The sequence below is a fragment of the Zalophus californianus genome, chromosome 4 (genome assembly GCF_009762305.2).
Source record: "Zalophus californianus isolate mZalCal1 chromosome 4, mZalCal1.pri.v2, whole genome shotgun sequence".
In the NCBI taxonomy this organism is placed as follows: domain Eukaryota; kingdom Metazoa; phylum Chordata; class Mammalia; order Carnivora; family Otariidae; genus Zalophus; species Zalophus californianus.
This window is the reverse complement of record NC_045598.1, coordinates 64896391-64913278: the sequence shown is the minus strand read 5'-3', so window position 1 is coordinate 64913278 and position 16888 is coordinate 64896391. Positions and strand designations below refer to the sequence as shown.

Sequence of the window (16888 nt, the reverse complement as noted above, 5' to 3'; positions counted from 1 at the left end):
AGGCTGCTTCTCCCTCTCCCTCTGCCCCTGCCACTGCTCATGGTCTCTCTCTCAAATAAATAAATAATCTTAAAAAAACTCTTAATAAAAAAATAAAGTAAAATATTGTCTAACTTTTAACTTATTAAAAAATGTAAATGTTTCTCAAGCTCTTCTCTAATACAGAACCTATTATAACTGAATACTACTTTCTGTCCAGATTTTTCATATTTATCTCAGTGCCATCCCTTTAACAGAAACAGGAATGGAGTTCTTTGCCTCTGGTTTTATTTTCCATGTTTAAGGCTGTATCCAAAACTTCTTACTTTCCTCGTCCATTTACTTTACTCTCCTTTTCTTTATCCAACCTCCAGTTTCTTCTTTTTAAAATTATCTCTATAAGACAGGAGCCTGGCTAGCTTAGTCAGTAAAGCATGTGACTCTTGATCTTGGGATCATGAGTTGAGTCCCATGTGTGGCGTAGAGTTTACTTAAAATAAGAAAAAAAATTGAAAACAATTTTCTCATTAAGAATGGCTCAAGAACTGGGCGCCTGGGTGGCTCAGATGGTTGAGCGTCTGCCTTCGGCTCAGGTCATGATCCCAGGGTCTTGGGATCGAGTCCCGCATCGGGCTCCCTGCTCCTTCGGAGCCTGCTTCTCCCTCTGCCTCTCTCTCTCTCTCTCTGTCTCTCATGAATGGATAAATAAAATCTTAAAAAAAAAAAAAAAAAGAATGGCTCAAGAACTGCATTCATACAAGCCAAATTTCTAAAAGCTACAGAGAAGATGTACCTATCAATTTTTAGTTTGGGAGAGATTACTATATTTGCAAATGATTGTAGAGCTTCTTTTTTTTTTTTAAAGATTTTATTTATTTATTTGAGAGAGAGAAAGAGAAACAGCATGAGAGGGGAGAGGGTCAGAGGGAGAAACAGGCTCCCCACTGAGCCGGGGGCCTGATGTGGGACTCGATCCCAGGATCCTGGGATCATGACCTGAGCCGAAGGCAGTCACTTAACCAATGGAGCCACCCAGGCGCCCTGATTGTAGAGCTTCTATATGTATTGTACTCATTACAAATTTTTCTCACTAAAATCTGCAGGGTTTTTTTCTTCCTTCCTCTTCCTCTTCTCAACACCTCTCACCTCTCTCTCTCTCTTTGTAATGATATAATATCATATATTTTGGATAGTAACTTTTTTACTTGGAAAAATATTAATTTAGTTTATATTATTTATCTAAAAGCTCAGATGTGGCCTTGAAGTATTTTGAGAATAACATTGGCATACATTTTTTTTTAAAGATTTTATTTATTTGACAGAGAGAGAGACAGCGAGAGAGGGAGCACAAGCAGGGGGAGTGGGAAGAGGAGAAGCAGGCTTCCCGCTGAGCAGGGAGCCCGATGTGGGGCTCGTATCCAGGACGCTGGGATCATGACCTGAGCTGAAGGCAGTTGCTTAACCGACTGAGCCACCCAGGCACCCTGGCATACATTTTTTAAGTTAATGATGGATACATTTCAATTCTGAGCTCTTAATTCCCTTAAAAAAATAGCAGTTTTCACAATTAATCTTCCAAGTTTTCCAGTTAACACCATCAAATTATAGGTTCATATTCTACATGCTCATAAATGACTCAAAATATTTCAAATGTACTGAATTATACAGACTGCACAAAGAAGTAGGTAAATGTACTTTAACAGAATTTGACTTAGTCTTGGAAATTTATTTTTTTTATTTTTTTATTTTTTAAAGATTTTATTTATTTATTCATGAGAGACAGAGAGAGAGAGAGAGAGAGAGAAGCAGAGGGAGAAGCAGGCTCCCAAGGAGCAGGGAGCCCGATGTGGGACTCGATCCCAGGACCCTGGGATCATGACCTGAGCTGAAGGCAGACGCTTAACCATCTGAGCCACCCAGGCGCCCTAGTCTTGGAAATTTAACAACAGGGGACATCATAATATATAGGTAGGAACTGTTACTGAGAATAAGAAACAAGGTATCTCAGAATTCCCTTACAAGCTTACTTTTTAGCTACAGGAAAGTCACTTAGCATCTCTGGGTTTACTTCCTCATCTAGAAAATGTGATCTCTAAAATTCTCCCAGCTCCAAAACTTTCATGAATTTTATGAATTAAAAATGTCACAGAAAAAAGAGAAATGATAAAAAGGTTGAAATATTCAACCTATAGAACTTGTCAATTCAAATAAATATTGATTAAGCTATAATTTAAAAGTAACAAATCACATTTCTTTCTATAATTCTCCATAAAGTGGGAATATATATATATATAAGCCAGGTATGTAGGCAGTACACTACGTTACACATTGTTGGATAAATATTGTGTTATTAAATTATGGGTAATGTTTAACCTTAACTCTGTGAGGTGAATAGTCCTTAATATGAGGATAGAGTAATTACTTCTTTTTTTTTTTAAAGATTTATTTATTTGAGAGAGAGAGAGATTGAGAGATAGAAAGCACGAGAGGGAAGAGGGTCAGAGGGAGAAGCAAACTCCCTGCTGAGCAGGGAGCCCAATGTGGGACTCAATCCCGGGACTCCAGGATCATGACCCGAACTGAAGGCAGTCGCTTAACCAACTGAGCCACCCAGGCGCCCTAGAGTAATTACTTCTAAGCCATTTACTAAGTCCAATCACATATATTAATATCATTTTATCCATCATAACTAGTCAAATTATAGGGTTTTTTTCTTAAAAAGTAAGCAAACAAAAGTATTTTCAATTCCTTGCCCCCAAGAAAGGCTAATAATAGGCACGAGTGATGAGCTAAAAGATAAAGGATCACAAACTCAGATGCTTTCAGAGGCAGCGAAGTAAATGAACTAAATGTGTGAAGTGGCTTTATATAACACATTTGAGATTGGTAGGTCAGTTGACAACACAACAGTGTACGCCTTGCTTAAAAACATCCTAATTATAAAGCATAAGCAATCTGGTTTTTCTTGTAGGAAAGATAAACATCTCTATCAGTTAGCTTACTGGCATCCCCAGTACTGCAAAACTATTTCAGGTATCCAAGTATGTGACTGAATTTATTTATTTATTTTTTTAAGTTTTTTTTTTTTTTTTTTTAGAGAGCGAGCGAGAGAGAAACAGCATGAGAGGGGAGAAGGTCAGAGGGAGAAGCAGGCTCCCCGCTGAGCAGAGAGCCTGACGCAGGACTCAATCCCAGGATCCCAGGATCATGACCTGAGCCGAAGGCAGTCGCTTAACCAACTGAGCCACCCAGGCCCTGAATTTAAAGAGAACATTTTAAAATCAAAAGCACTAAATAAATAAGTAAATAAAATCAAAAGTACTTTCACAATTTACATAGATAAGGAAACTTTACATTCTTTTACATTAATTCAACACAACAAATAAAAATTGGGCACCAACTACATGCTAAGGCATTATCAGTATCCTTTAAGGCAAGAAAGATACTGGCATACTGTTTCTATATAGCAATGAAAATTAATTTTTTTACTACTAGAAGAATAATTCTGTACTTTAAAAAAGTACTTTTTAATCCAAAGATTATCCATCCACCAAATCTATAAATCCTTTAACTTGGGAGAAAATGCTTAATCAAAAAAATTGCAATAAATGACAGTTTTTTTTTAAAGACTTTATTTATTTATATCAGAGAGAGCACATGAGAGGGGGGAGGGTCAGAGGGAGAAGCAGACTCCCTGCTGAGCAGGGAGCCCGACACGGGACTCGATCCTGGAACTCCAGGATCATGACCTGGGCCGAAAACAGTCGCTTAACCAACTGAGCCACCCAGGCGCCTGACAGTGGGTTTAATATAGAAATCATATCCACCACTCTTGACTGATGCTTTTCAGCTCTATCTCTTTAGACCTGTGAGAAAACTGTTGTGATGTTTATACTTCCCTAAGGAGTTTTAACTGTCATTGAGAGAACCAAATTAATGTTGGCACATTAACTGAGCAGCCAGTAAGGGACTATTTATGAATTAGGTGGAATAGTAAGTATGATTAGCTGAATTCTCTGGCATTTTCAACATTTTCTTTTTTTTTTTTTTAAGATTTTATTTTGAAGTAATCTCTATACCCAGCATGGGGCTCAAACTCATAACTCCAAGATCAAGTGCTGCATGCTCTACCAACTGAGCCAGCCAGGTTCCATTTGGAACTAAAGCACGTGATTATTCCCAGCAATTCTATTCTTAGATATATACCCAAGAAAATTGAAAAGTTATGTACAGAAAAACTTGTACAAAAATGTTCATAGCAGCATTATTCACAACAGCCAAAAAAAGGAGATAACCTAAATGCCCATCAGCTAATAAATGGATAAACAAAATGTGGTATCTCCATAGAATGGAACATTATTTGGCCATAAAAAAGGACAAGGTACTGATATATGATGCAACATGGATGTACCTTGAAAACATCATGTTAAGTGAAAGAAGCTAAGTGAAAAAAAGTCACATATTCTTTGATCCCATTTGTACTAGATGCCCAGAATAGACAAATCTGTAGAGGCAGAGAGTAGATTTGTATTTACCAGGCACTGAAGAATAGGACGTGAGTGCTGATGGATAGAGTTTCTTTTTCAGGTGATGAAAATGTTCTAGACTTAGTGGTTACATAACTCTGTGAATATACTAACCACTGAACTATATACTTTTAAAAAGGTAGTTTTATGGCATGTCAATTACAATGCAGTAAGGCTATAAAGTATGTGGTGATTACAACCTATTTACTGAATCACTAAAAGAACCCTTGTACTCTGCTAAAGGGTGATAGGATGCAGTTCACCTTGTACATATATCAATTGTCCTGAAAGCTACTTTTGAACCAAAAATTTTGTTTCAAGACATCACTCTTACTATGGTTAAAAAAAAAAGAAAACAAAATATTTTTTAAACGTAAATATATTTAAAAAATTAAAACACCTAAGAAATGCAGTCTATACATATGAAAAAGTAAAATATTTATATGCATAACAAGTAGTAGCAACATCATTCATAAGCAGCAGTTAGTGTTTATTTTCCCCATATTTTGGTTTAACACCATAGTGGTAGTTTATTCTTTTTAGGGAAATTGCATAAGATACATATAGCATATGATGAGTAAGTTATAGAAGACTGTGTAATTGGAAAATTAATTCTAAGTAACAATATTCCCTCTAAAAACACATTTATTATTAAACAAATTATTTTAAACTAATGGACAATAAAATGTGCCTATAATTTATTAAGTCCAAGATATATAGTCAACTTGCATAAAATTACATATGGCATTTTAAAAACAGCCTATTTCTAAAATATCAGTAATTCAGGCAATTGGGATTTCCACAGGAGATAAATTGCCATTAATTTCCTTTCTATGATGAAAAGGTCTGCCTTAAGAACATTACAACCATGTTAGTAGGAAATGCTATAGCATACTTTAAAAATCAAAACATATGCATTAGGATATTCTTTTATGGGTCCCAGCCCTATAGCAGCATTTCAGATGGAGATTTAAATCTAGTTAACCACATTTCCAAATGACTTGGGTTTTTATTTTCTAGAAATACATATCACATATGTAGGTTAGTTAAGAACTTAAATTTCCATTATAAATGAGAAACTATCATACTGATAATGTAAAGATAAAAGAAATAAAGTACTTGGATAGTCTAGTACTTTATTAGAAATATATCTACTAACTCCACAAAAACAAATTTTACATGTAAGCAAAATACTAAAAAATTTCTGATTTGGGAGAAATGAAATAAAATACAGTGAATGGTTGTTTCTTCATCTCTAACTGTAAAAATCCCTTTTGCCTATTTATTTGACCCGTCTCTATTCATGCAATTTAATGAATCCTCAAAATAATTTACACATCTTTATACAGAATTCACATCTACATCAGTAAACTGCCAGTCCTTTTATATTTTCAGTGCCTTATCAAAATATGGGTAACAAAGGTTTTCATTCTATGAGGCAGGAAGATGTTTCCTAAGTACTTCTTTGGATGATGAGGATATAGTATCTGGGAAGGACACGTCAAATTCTATTAGAAGGTCGCCACGCTGGTCAGGATTTTTTGGAAATGGCAGCCCGTATCCAATAATTCTTCTCCTCATTCCAGGCTTCACAATATCATTTATTGACATAGGTATGGTTCTTCCATCCATTGTTGGCACATTAACTGAGCAGCCACACAATGCCTGAAATAGACCAAATAAAATTAACAAACTTCAGAACTTCAAAAACTCAACAACAACAACAAAAACTAGGTGTGAAGGATGAAACCACTAAGGTAAAATTTTAACCTCTAGAAGAATATCAATAATTGTAAGACTTTTTCCCTATTAAAAGATCCCTTTAGGACATGCATGATCAGACATACTACAAAAGAAAGAAAGGAGAAGGGGAAGGGAAGGAAAAGGAAAGAGAAAGGATGTCTTCCACATTGCCTTTAAATGAAATGGAATGTTCGAGGTTGCCATTACAATGTTCAAGATGCAGGGATGGAACTGGACAAGAAAAGAGGGAGAAATTTAGGAATGAGAGGCATAGAATAAGAGCAACTACCTACTCTTTGGAAGGAAAAATGTTAGGATAAGAAATACATTTATTGGTGGAGCACTGGGTATTATGCACAAACAATGAATCATGGAACACTACATTAAAAACTAATGATGTAATGTATGGTGATTAACATAACAATAAAAAAATTTTTAAAAAAATCCTAGAGGAGAACACAAGCAGTAACCTCTAAAAAAAATAAATAAATAAAAATAAAAATAATATATTTATTGGTTTAGTCAACAAATGTTTACTGAGTGTCTACTATATGCCACACATTCCTGCTAGATGCTGAGCTTAGGGACCATGAACACAGACCCCACCTCAGGGAATGCACAAGGAACTCAGAAGCAAACCGGTAATAATAATACAGTATAACATGAGCACAGAGGTGCAGAAGTCTGCAAGAGACAAAGGGCACCCAGCTTACCCTCCCCGCCTTTAGCTTCTGAGAGTACAGAATGCTTGAGCTAAACATTGGACCAGTAGCAGGTTTTGAGGCAGAGTGAGGAACAACAGTGTTTCATTGATTAGAATTTAGACGATGACATAAATGTATGTATGATAATAGCAGAGCAAACTTAGGAAATGCATAAACATTTATGGGTAGAAATCAGATTTAAAATGACCTTCATTTTAAGCTAAAAAGTCTGGACTTTATGGTAGATACTATGTGGGATCATTTAAGAATTTTAAGCAGGGAACTGACATGGCCATGTTTGCAGGATTATAATGCAATTTGAAAAATAGTGTCTAAAAATAGAACAAATAAGGACTCATATTAAAACAGTATGCTTATAAATTATCTTAAATTAATATCTTTTTGTTATATAATTATTACTCCAAATTAACAATTTTAGAAAAAATCTTATACATGGACTTCAGTTACAATGCATATCTCATAAACCATACCTATAAAAACTGTTAAGCCAGTATTAGGCTTCATAGTACATAATCTGGTTAGCACTTCAAGTTGGCATTTAAATTGCTAGTACAGGTAACTAAACTTAGAAAATATAATCTTATCCATAAAAGAGAGATAATAGTAGTACTACCTCTGGAGGGTTCTTATGAGAATTTAAAAAATAACATATACTAAACATTTATTTTTTTATTTTTTTTAAAGATTTTATTTATTTATTTGACAGAGAGAGACACAGTGAGAGAAGGAACACAAGCAGGGAGAGTGGGAGAGGGAGAAGCAGGCCTCCTGCGGAGGAGGGAGCCCGATGTGGGGCTAGATCCCAGGACCCTGGGACCATGACCCGAGCCGAAGGCAGACGCCTAATGACTGAGCCACCCAGGCGCCCTATACTAAACATTTAATAAATATTAGCTATTATTTACATAAATTCCCTAAGATCGGATGCATAATTCTGTCTGGTTTCAGAATCCCAGGTCCTACTAACTTACCTCTCGTAAACTAATTTTAGCAGTGTAAATTATATTTGATCCATCCCTTTTAAATTTTGGGTGATCTTTATCTTTAATGATAAAAACAATGTCTGCTGGGATACTAGTTGGTGTTTCATCTCCTTCCCTTGGAAAAGTAATTTTGGTGCCTTCTTTCCACCCTTTTTTAATCTCAATGGTGAGAATTTTGTCCTCAGATCTATAACTCCTTCCATCAGGATTTAACCTTTTTCGAGAAATCTTCATCCGTTTGGTACAACCAGTATATATTTCTTCAAGTGATACTCTAAGTTCGTGAATAACTGGAGGATCTTGTTTGATGCGGGATGGCCCCACAGAATTTCTGTCTCTCGGATATCCATTCATGCTGAATCCAAAGGCACTAAAAGGATCTCCATCTACTTCCATTTCATCAGAATCTCTACCACCAGCCATCCGTCTTCCAAAGAAAATTTCAAAGGGGTTGGAACCTCCAAAAAATGCTGCAAATGTGGCATGAGGATCGCCATGAAAAGTGTACCGGAAGGTACCTCCTTGTCCATCAGTACCTCCTGCTCCTCCTTTCAACCCTAAGTGAACAGATAAACATGATTAGAAAAAAGTTTGCAACTCTTGAAAGTTAAACTTGCAAAAATTGTATTACTAATAAACTTTGGCCAACTTAGGTTACAATCTATTAATATTGGCCAGAAATGCCATTATCACTCAATGCAGAACAGCTACCTAATTTTTGACCATTCCATCCTAAGTTAAATTTTTAGCTTTCAAATTCTTCCTCCAAACCCCCATCTTTAGTGACAGTTTATTCCTGAATCTTTGTTCCACTGGTAAATAAGAAAATAAAACCAGGAACCTGTTATCTCATAAACTAGTTGGACAATCTGAAGTCTATAAATATAAGTTTTCAAAAGATGTCAATTGAAATAGGTCTTTGGTAATCAATGCAAAATGCATAACCTAAGTTTTTAAGTGCCATTATAATCAGTGAGTATAATCAATAATATAAAATGCCATATTCATACTAACTAGCTTTATTTCAGTTCTTTTATTAAGAATTAATTAAAATAGAACTCTTTCTGTGGCAGAAAGATGATAATAGGACACCCAATGAAAAATGTTTTTTTAGACTCCAGATTATTATCCCTATTCTAGCTAACAAAATTATTTATCTAGGCATACCATCTGATAGCATTAATTTCAACAGCATGTAGAAAAAAGTCTAAAATCAAGTGCTGTAAACCCTCTTGACATGTAAGTCCTTTGGACTGGTTATTTCTGTCTACTGTGGACAACTTGCTTCAGACACCAAGATAGTGACCTTTTTACCCTGTTCTTTATTTTAAAGATTTTATTTATTTATTTGACAGAGAGAGACAGTGAGAGAGGGAACCCAAGCAGGGGGAGCGGGAGAGGGAGAAGGAGGCTTCCCGCAGAGCAGGGAGCCCAATGTGGGGCTCGATCCCAGGATCATGACCTGAGCCAAAGGCAGACACTTAACGACTAAGCCACCCAGGCACCCCGATCCTGTTCTTTAAGGTTCAACTAAGTAATATGTAGCTCACAAGGGATCACATATTTGAAGCAGCATTTTCCATTATATACCAAAGAAAGTTTCTATTAAAACCCACAAAACATTAGTACAGTGATCTTTTAAGGGATCAATACTGACAAGGATTTATATTGTTACAGTAGTAGCAAAGTTTTTGAATGAGCCTTATGGGCATTCCTGATGAAGGAAACAAGCAGGAAGAAAATCTAAAAATTTTAAAACTGTGATAAATCCAAGGGATTAAACTAAGAGATTCTAATATGTTCAAACAGTAATTTGAGGGCAGGAAATATATTTTATTCATTTTTGCATTGCTCATGTATACAGGGTGAAAATGATAGGGGCTCATATTTATTGAATAGAGAATGAACTAGTTCTTAAAGTCTATTTAAACTTTAAAAGGTGTCTTGAGTATCAGGATAGAGAAGAGGCAAAAGCAAAAGCAATATAAAGTATAATCACACATACACATATGAGACTTAATAATAAAAAATTATACTCAGCATGCTTTCAAAGAGACTTAGTTTTGCATGTTTTATTCTATTTGGCTTCTTCCATTAAAAGGTATACATATGTTCTTATTTCATCCAACAGTGTCAGCTGATGTTTACATTTTTACCTTCATCCATGAATAGAAATCTGGAGAGACCAAGAAAAGTCTAATAATCTGAAAACTGTCAAAATATGAATTGAATGATATATCCAAAGAGCAGTTAGGATATCCCTTATAGAAACAGAATGGCAGGTATAAGCAGAACAAGGATATTAACATGCAGCTCATACATACTTCTTTTTATAAATTTTAGTGGTACAGTTATAACTCCAAATGTTAAAAAAAAAAAAAGCTAGAGACAGATTTTTATAAATGATAGGTTACATATATAACTCAAGGTCATGACCAGTGTGACTAAACAAATGCCTAAATTACTTTAATCGTTTCATCTTCCATCCCACAAATATAATAGAGTATAATAGTTTAACAGACAGTTAATAACATAAATTGAGTAAATTAGCTTGCCCAATCTAACTCTCTACAAGACAATATCTAAATGTTTGGACTTATAATAAATTCATGAAAAGAAGGAATAACATCTTAAGTTATTGTATTATGGGTTTGGCTTTTCCCTAAAACCTCTTCCCTCTGCCAAAAATGGTAACTCAATCAGGATTACAGAGCTCCTGAGAAGATTCACAGTCTGAAGTGGCATTTATCAAAGCTGACAAAAAGGCTCCAATGAAGCTTTGAGGTTTTCCTTGACACTAAACAGTCAAGTACATAGCTTAGATAAAGGACAAGGCTACTATATAAATGACTGCAAAAATCCTACCAAAACTCTCAACAGTATAACATGAATTATTATGCAAGTACTGCTTTGCCTAGCACTCGAATTGTAACAGGCATCTTATCAACTATGCAGTCAACTCTTTATTACATACATTTTGACTGCTTATGGAAAATTTTAATATTCAATTGGATTCCCTCTGCTCTCCAAAATGTTTTCTAGACACCATCATCACTTTGTGTGATCAAGGAATATGCTCTAGAATCAACATTTGCCTACGCTGTAGCAAGACTGCTATTATTTAAAACCAACCAACCAATTTGCAATCCAAAAACAAATATATGTTCGGTATACTATCTATAACCATGATTTCCAGTAGTTAAAGTGTGTCAAAAGAAGCAGCATTGGAGAAGAATTAGGATTTAAAAGAAAAAAATTACAGGACTTTAATAACTCACACTCTAAGGAGATCTGATATGTAAAAATCTAGATTTATAGCAAGACTTACAGAGTTACTAGCATAATGAGAACCTTTAAGCAGCTTTGACTCACAAAAATCCAACTTATTTTTAAAAATACATAGTAAATAAAAAGAGATCCAGTTGATTAAATATGGAAACTAAAGAACTGAAGAAGCAAGCTGGTATAGATTAATATACTAAACACAACTTTGATCATATAAATACTACCTTTCAGTATTTAAAGAAAGTTATTGGGTAAACTATAAATAAAAAAAAAGGCATAAGGAAAAAGAACTGTGGGAGAACTAGGTTACTGTAAGGATGTGTTACTAAAAGATTTTTTTTTTGCAGTCTTTTAATACAAACTTTTGTTGACATCCACTGAACAATTCAGAACTAAACCTAAAACCTTCTGGGAGGGACAGGTTCAAAATCCAATTTTCAATTTACGTAGTTGTATTTTTTTGTTTTCAAATGATGCAACTATGGAGAACGTTCCTCTCTTTTTAAAAATAGCTTTGCTTATTACACACTATAAAATTAACCCATTGCAAATATGTAATTCAGTGATCTCAATAAAGTTGTAGAGTTGTGCAGCCACCATCACAATCCAGTTATCAATCATTTCCATCAACCCAATGAGTTCTCTCTGTTTCTATCTGTAGCTAACCCCTGCTCCCACTTCTAGCACTAGGCAACCCACTGATCTGCTTTCTTTCTCTACAAATTTTATATAAATGGAATCATAGAATATGTAGCCTTTGACATCTGACTTCTTTTATTTAGCATAGTTTTTGAGGTTCATCCATGTTGCAGCATGTTTTATTATATCAATCCTTTTAATTGCTAAGTAGTATTCCAGCATGTACGTGTGTGTGTGTGTGTGTGTGTGTGTGTGTTTACATATATGCCACATTTTGTTTATCCATTCACTTAATGATAGTACTTTTAAATTGTTCCCAGTTTGGGGCCATTGCAAATAATGCTGCTATGAATATTCACATACATGTCTTTTTGTGGACCTATGTTTTCATTTCTCTTTTATAGATTTCTATGAGTGGAACTGCTGGGTCATATGGTAAATTTAAAACATCTCTATTTTTATCCAAATTTTTTTAAACCAAGCCTTTAAAATTGTGGATATTAGAGATTTTCAAAACATGAATAAACTGGATCACTGGTTCTCTTACTTTCTAACTATATAAATTTAGCTTCTTCAACTCATACACTTCTCAGTTCATGGTTCCTGTTCCCATTGTCCCAGGCCTTGAAAGACAGTGTAATAACTGGAGGGGGGTAAGGAGTATATTACATAAATTACTAATAGACCCACAGTCCTAAAATTCAGTATTTTGTTACTACTGGAGAAACACATTGGGTGATGGAACCAGCCCTGCAGGCATAAACTGATCAATGAATGGCAAAGAGAAAAAATGTTTTCCCATTTAAACAGTATACCTAAAAGGGATTTTTCCAAAGTATAAATGAGCTATTCTGAATAAAGAGCAAATAAACATAATGCTTTTTTGTAAAGAAAGAGTAATTTCTAAAACATAGTCAAATAGTTTTCATTTAACTATATTCTCAAGTAACTCATAACTAGAGAGTATTTCTGAATATATTTCAATGCTTTAAAACACTTATTCTTCCCTATTACCTCTATTGCTTATATCAATTATCTGAATCAAGAACAAAAAAAAAGATTCAGGGTACACAGATGATATTGCTTTCATTTTTTAAAAATTCATTCACTGATAATGATCAGTAAAAGTCAACCTAGAGAAACATCACTCAAGAAAAACACTAATAAGAGGTAATGTTAAGCCAAGAAAAATGTCTCATTTGATGACCTGAAAATTCTGAAGATAAATATCCTTAGAAAACACTGAATCCTATGGCTTAGTTATAAACAAACTTGAGCTAGCAGTGAGATATTGTTTAAGCAAGGGCTATCTGCTTTTACAGGGGAATGTTTGTGGATTTCTTTACAAAATCACAAATAACTTCTTTAGAAAGAGTATATTGTTTGTAGTATCTCAGAATCCTGCTTAGCTTTCAAGATGAACCAAATCATAGTATTTTGATTAGTAAGGCCATAAGGGACAGGCAGAATTGAACTGGTCATTGCTTGCCTTTTTCTATATTGACTTTGTAAGAACCTGACACTGCAGGTCCTCATCACACCAAAACCAAGAGCAGAAATTGCAATTTTTGGCAACTCAAATCAAAAAGAAAAACAAAACAAAGACAGGAAAAAAAAAAAAAACCCTTTACACAATCACCCTGCTTATATAAGTTTAGTTTTTTTAACTCAAAATAAGCAGTTACTGCTTCACTGTATTTTAGCATATATCTGATTAGGAAAACTTTATGTTAAATGCGATAAAGGAGGCAAAGAAATAAAAAAGGTTTTCGTAACTACAATGATTTAAAAGAGGACATTTTGGGAGAAAAAAATTAATAATGAAGTAACTTAGTCCTGATTCAAAATGTTGAAAATCCCAGAATCTGTAGGAATTAAAGTGTTTTTGTTGTTGCTGTTAATTAGAAATTTAAAATAGTCCTACTTTATAGCTACATTTATATGGAAATGATGGACAAACTTAATTTAAAATACAGAACAATAAAGGGATAATCTTAATAACCCCCATTTACTGTACTCAACTAGTTTCTGATCTCACGATGAAAGAAAAGTATGGCAGGAAGAGCAAAGGGAAGTTGTCATGCTTTCCTCTATACCTAGGTAGTAAAATTTCTGAAGACATAATGTGACCTATAAGTAAATCAATAACTGTTCTAATGAGGTGGCCATTTTAGGTCAAAAACTGTATTTCTGAGATCTCATTTTCTTGGCACACAATTACTGTTTACAATTAAGCTAAAAACTTGTTCTGGTATTTTATGACATCAGGAAAATTCTTTCCTCTCCAGGCAGAATGCCAAAAACAACCAGAGCTAAATGCCTGGGCCTTCTGCTTCTCAGACAGACGATTCTATCTTGTTCAATCTAAATTAAATTGCTTATCAGAGAGGCAAAAAACTTGTTTTGTTTTTGTGAATAAAATATAAACTACCCAGAATTTGAACTGCCAATCTTAACATTTTAAATGAGTGAAGGACCTTTAGTGGTTCCGGCAGAAAATTCATTAGAAAACAAAACAGGTTGCATAATTTTGACACAATTCATTAATGGGTATGGGAATGTAATGTTTCTTTTCAAATATACAATGTTAACATTATAAATCTAATGGCAGAAGATATATATATTACAAAATGCCAAAATCAAAAAAAAGGCAAACAAGTACATTTCATTCACAGCTATGTAATAATATTCATTCAGATGATCAAAGATAAAATCTTATTTTTATCCATTATTTGTCTTTCTACTTTGATGTCTGAGAATTTAATTTAAAGATAACCAGAAGGCTGAAAGAGCGGGGAGGAAAAAGAGAGAGAGTGAGACAGAGCTGGAGAGACCAAAAGATATACACGGAATACTTACCTTCCTCCCCAAACTGATCATATATTTCTCTCTTTTTAGGATCACTCAGTACTTCATAAGCTTCTGCGACCTCTTTAAATTTTTCCTCTGCTTGAGGAGATTTGTTCTTGTCCGGATGAAATTTGAGGGCTTGTTTTCGGTAAGCCTTTTTAATATCTTCATCCGAAGCTCCTTTTTCAATTCCCAAAATGCAATAATAGTCTTTCCCCATTTCGAATGCCTTGAAATGAACTTAGATTTCCCTTTGTGAAAGAAAACAGCGTCCCCAGTCTTAGCAGTACGATTCTAAGAAAAATAAACCAAGCTGGGTATTTTAAAAGTTAAAGCAAATCAGCAATTCAGCTTCGCTGTCTTAAGGCAGCAAGCAAACCGCGTCTCTGTATTTAATTCCTTCCCCAAAGGCTCACTTACAGATAAATATACACTACACAGGAGACAGCCTCCTTCTAGATCCTCCCATTTTCACTACGTGTCTCTGTACTTTCTAGAACAGCAAATGCTACAGGACGTCACTTCCCCAGCTGCCTCTAGTCAAAGTACTGAGCTAGGTTTTCTCCTCCTCCACGATTAACTATTCATTTTCCTTCTGGCTCTCCCATTTTTATTTCCTTTTTAAGAAGGGGAGTGGATTCAAAAACCAATATTTCAGCATAGCAGGTCATAACTACATATTTATTTACTCTATTGTAGGTGAAAAAACAAAAATAATTACAGCCATTAGGCATCCTATGTTAAAATAAATTAAAAGTATTATACAAATAAAGGTACCCTTGAACTTATTTCAGGTATTTTAATTTTAATTTCAAGTTATCCAAATGTAAGATATACAATACTAAAATCTGGTTTGTTTAAATTAAAATTTTCAGATAATTTGTGTCATTTTTAGAATTCCTGGGATCTAGCAATGCCAGGAAGTCAATATGCCAATTTCACATTGTAAAAGGCTACATATCATACACATCAAAAGCAATAAGGGACTCAAATATTATTTTAGCTAGTGGTTTTAACTAGTTTTTTGTAGTATACAAGAGTTAATAGTTCTGGCAAACTAAATATTTGTGAAAGCTTCATATCTGATCATTTTAGTTACTTCAGCAAAAACAGAATGAGATCCCACTCCCCGCCCCCCCCCCCCCCCCCCCCCCCCCCCCGCCTCCACCCAATTCCTAGGGTCACTATTTAAAGAATTTTTGTGCTGCAGGAAAGATAGAAGACAAGTATCAGGTTACAGACAGTAAATACTCATGTTTCTTATAAGACCTTGACTGGATCATCTTAAAATCTGGATATGCTATTTATGGGGCAGTGATATATGAGAAGTATTTTTTTCTTTTAAAAACACATTTCCCTAATTATAAATAGCAATACTCATTGCTGAAGATTTTGGAAAACACAGAAGGAAAAAAGAAGAAAAAAGTATAAAATAAAAACCTCCCTATCATACCACTTTAGGTAATCCCTGCTAAATGTTAGTGTATTTCCTTCTAGTCCTTTTTTTCTGATAGATATTTATGTTTATTTGTTGTAGTTTTGTATTTTTTTTGTTAACAAAGTTTATGTCCTATCATTTATATACCCTTTCAATGTCTGCTTTTATATATATATATATATATGATACTTATGAGAAAAATTTTCAATGTATATTACTCATCTTTTATCTCCTATATTATGTTATATTTTCAAAAGTGTTCCCATTTCTAATATGGAAAGATGGATTAATAAGAAAATGTGAAAAGAATTGCACAGAGCCCTATAAATACCTTAAATCTGTAAGCTTAAAAGAAAAACAGAACATGTAAAGGAAAAGTAAATGTACATATATGTTTAGAATATGATGAAAAGTTAATGATCACGTGTTAACCTTTAAAGATATGGGAACACCAACTCTATATGCCAAGCAGCTTTACATTCATGATTCAGCAATTCTTTCGGAACGTTCATCTTTGTACATTTGACAGCTAGGATTTCCTATTTTTCCAAAACTCTCCTTTAAAAATACTTTGGTTTTAGAAATGTATAGCATCTGTCTAGCCTATTTACAGGTTACAGAGGTTTGTCAGCTAGCTATTCAAGCAAATTTTTTAGTCCCACCAAGGAATACTCAATGTCAAAAGGTTATCCATTCAAATCCAAAACAACTTGGGGAAAA

At 34.2% G+C, this 16888-nt stretch overlaps 1 protein-coding gene across 4 annotated transcripts in view; it reads right to left on the bottom strand.

Annotated features, from left to right (window-relative positions):
• Nucleotides 1-4015: 4015 nt before the first annotated feature.
• The window catches only part of DNAJB4 (DnaJ heat shock protein family (Hsp40) member B4), a 48076-nt gene continuing 35203 nt past the window's right edge, over nucleotides 4016-16888 (bottom strand). For 3 of the 4 annotated variants that reach the window (XM_027599818.2, XM_027599814.2, XM_027599826.2), the window contains exons 2-4: nucleotides 14740-15024; nucleotides 7945-8513; nucleotides 4016-6170 (exon numbers count right to left, since the gene is read on the bottom strand). In XM_027599818.2, coding sequence (XP_027455619.1) covers nucleotides 5937-6170; nucleotides 7945-8513; nucleotides 14740-14950 — 1014 coding nt within the window. In that variant the 5' untranslated portion in view covers nucleotides 14951-15024 and the 3' untranslated portion in view covers nucleotides 4016-5936. The remainder of the gene's footprint in view (nucleotides 6171-7944; nucleotides 8514-14739; nucleotides 15025-16888) is intronic. The other variant, XM_027599831.2, reaches the window with a different exon arrangement.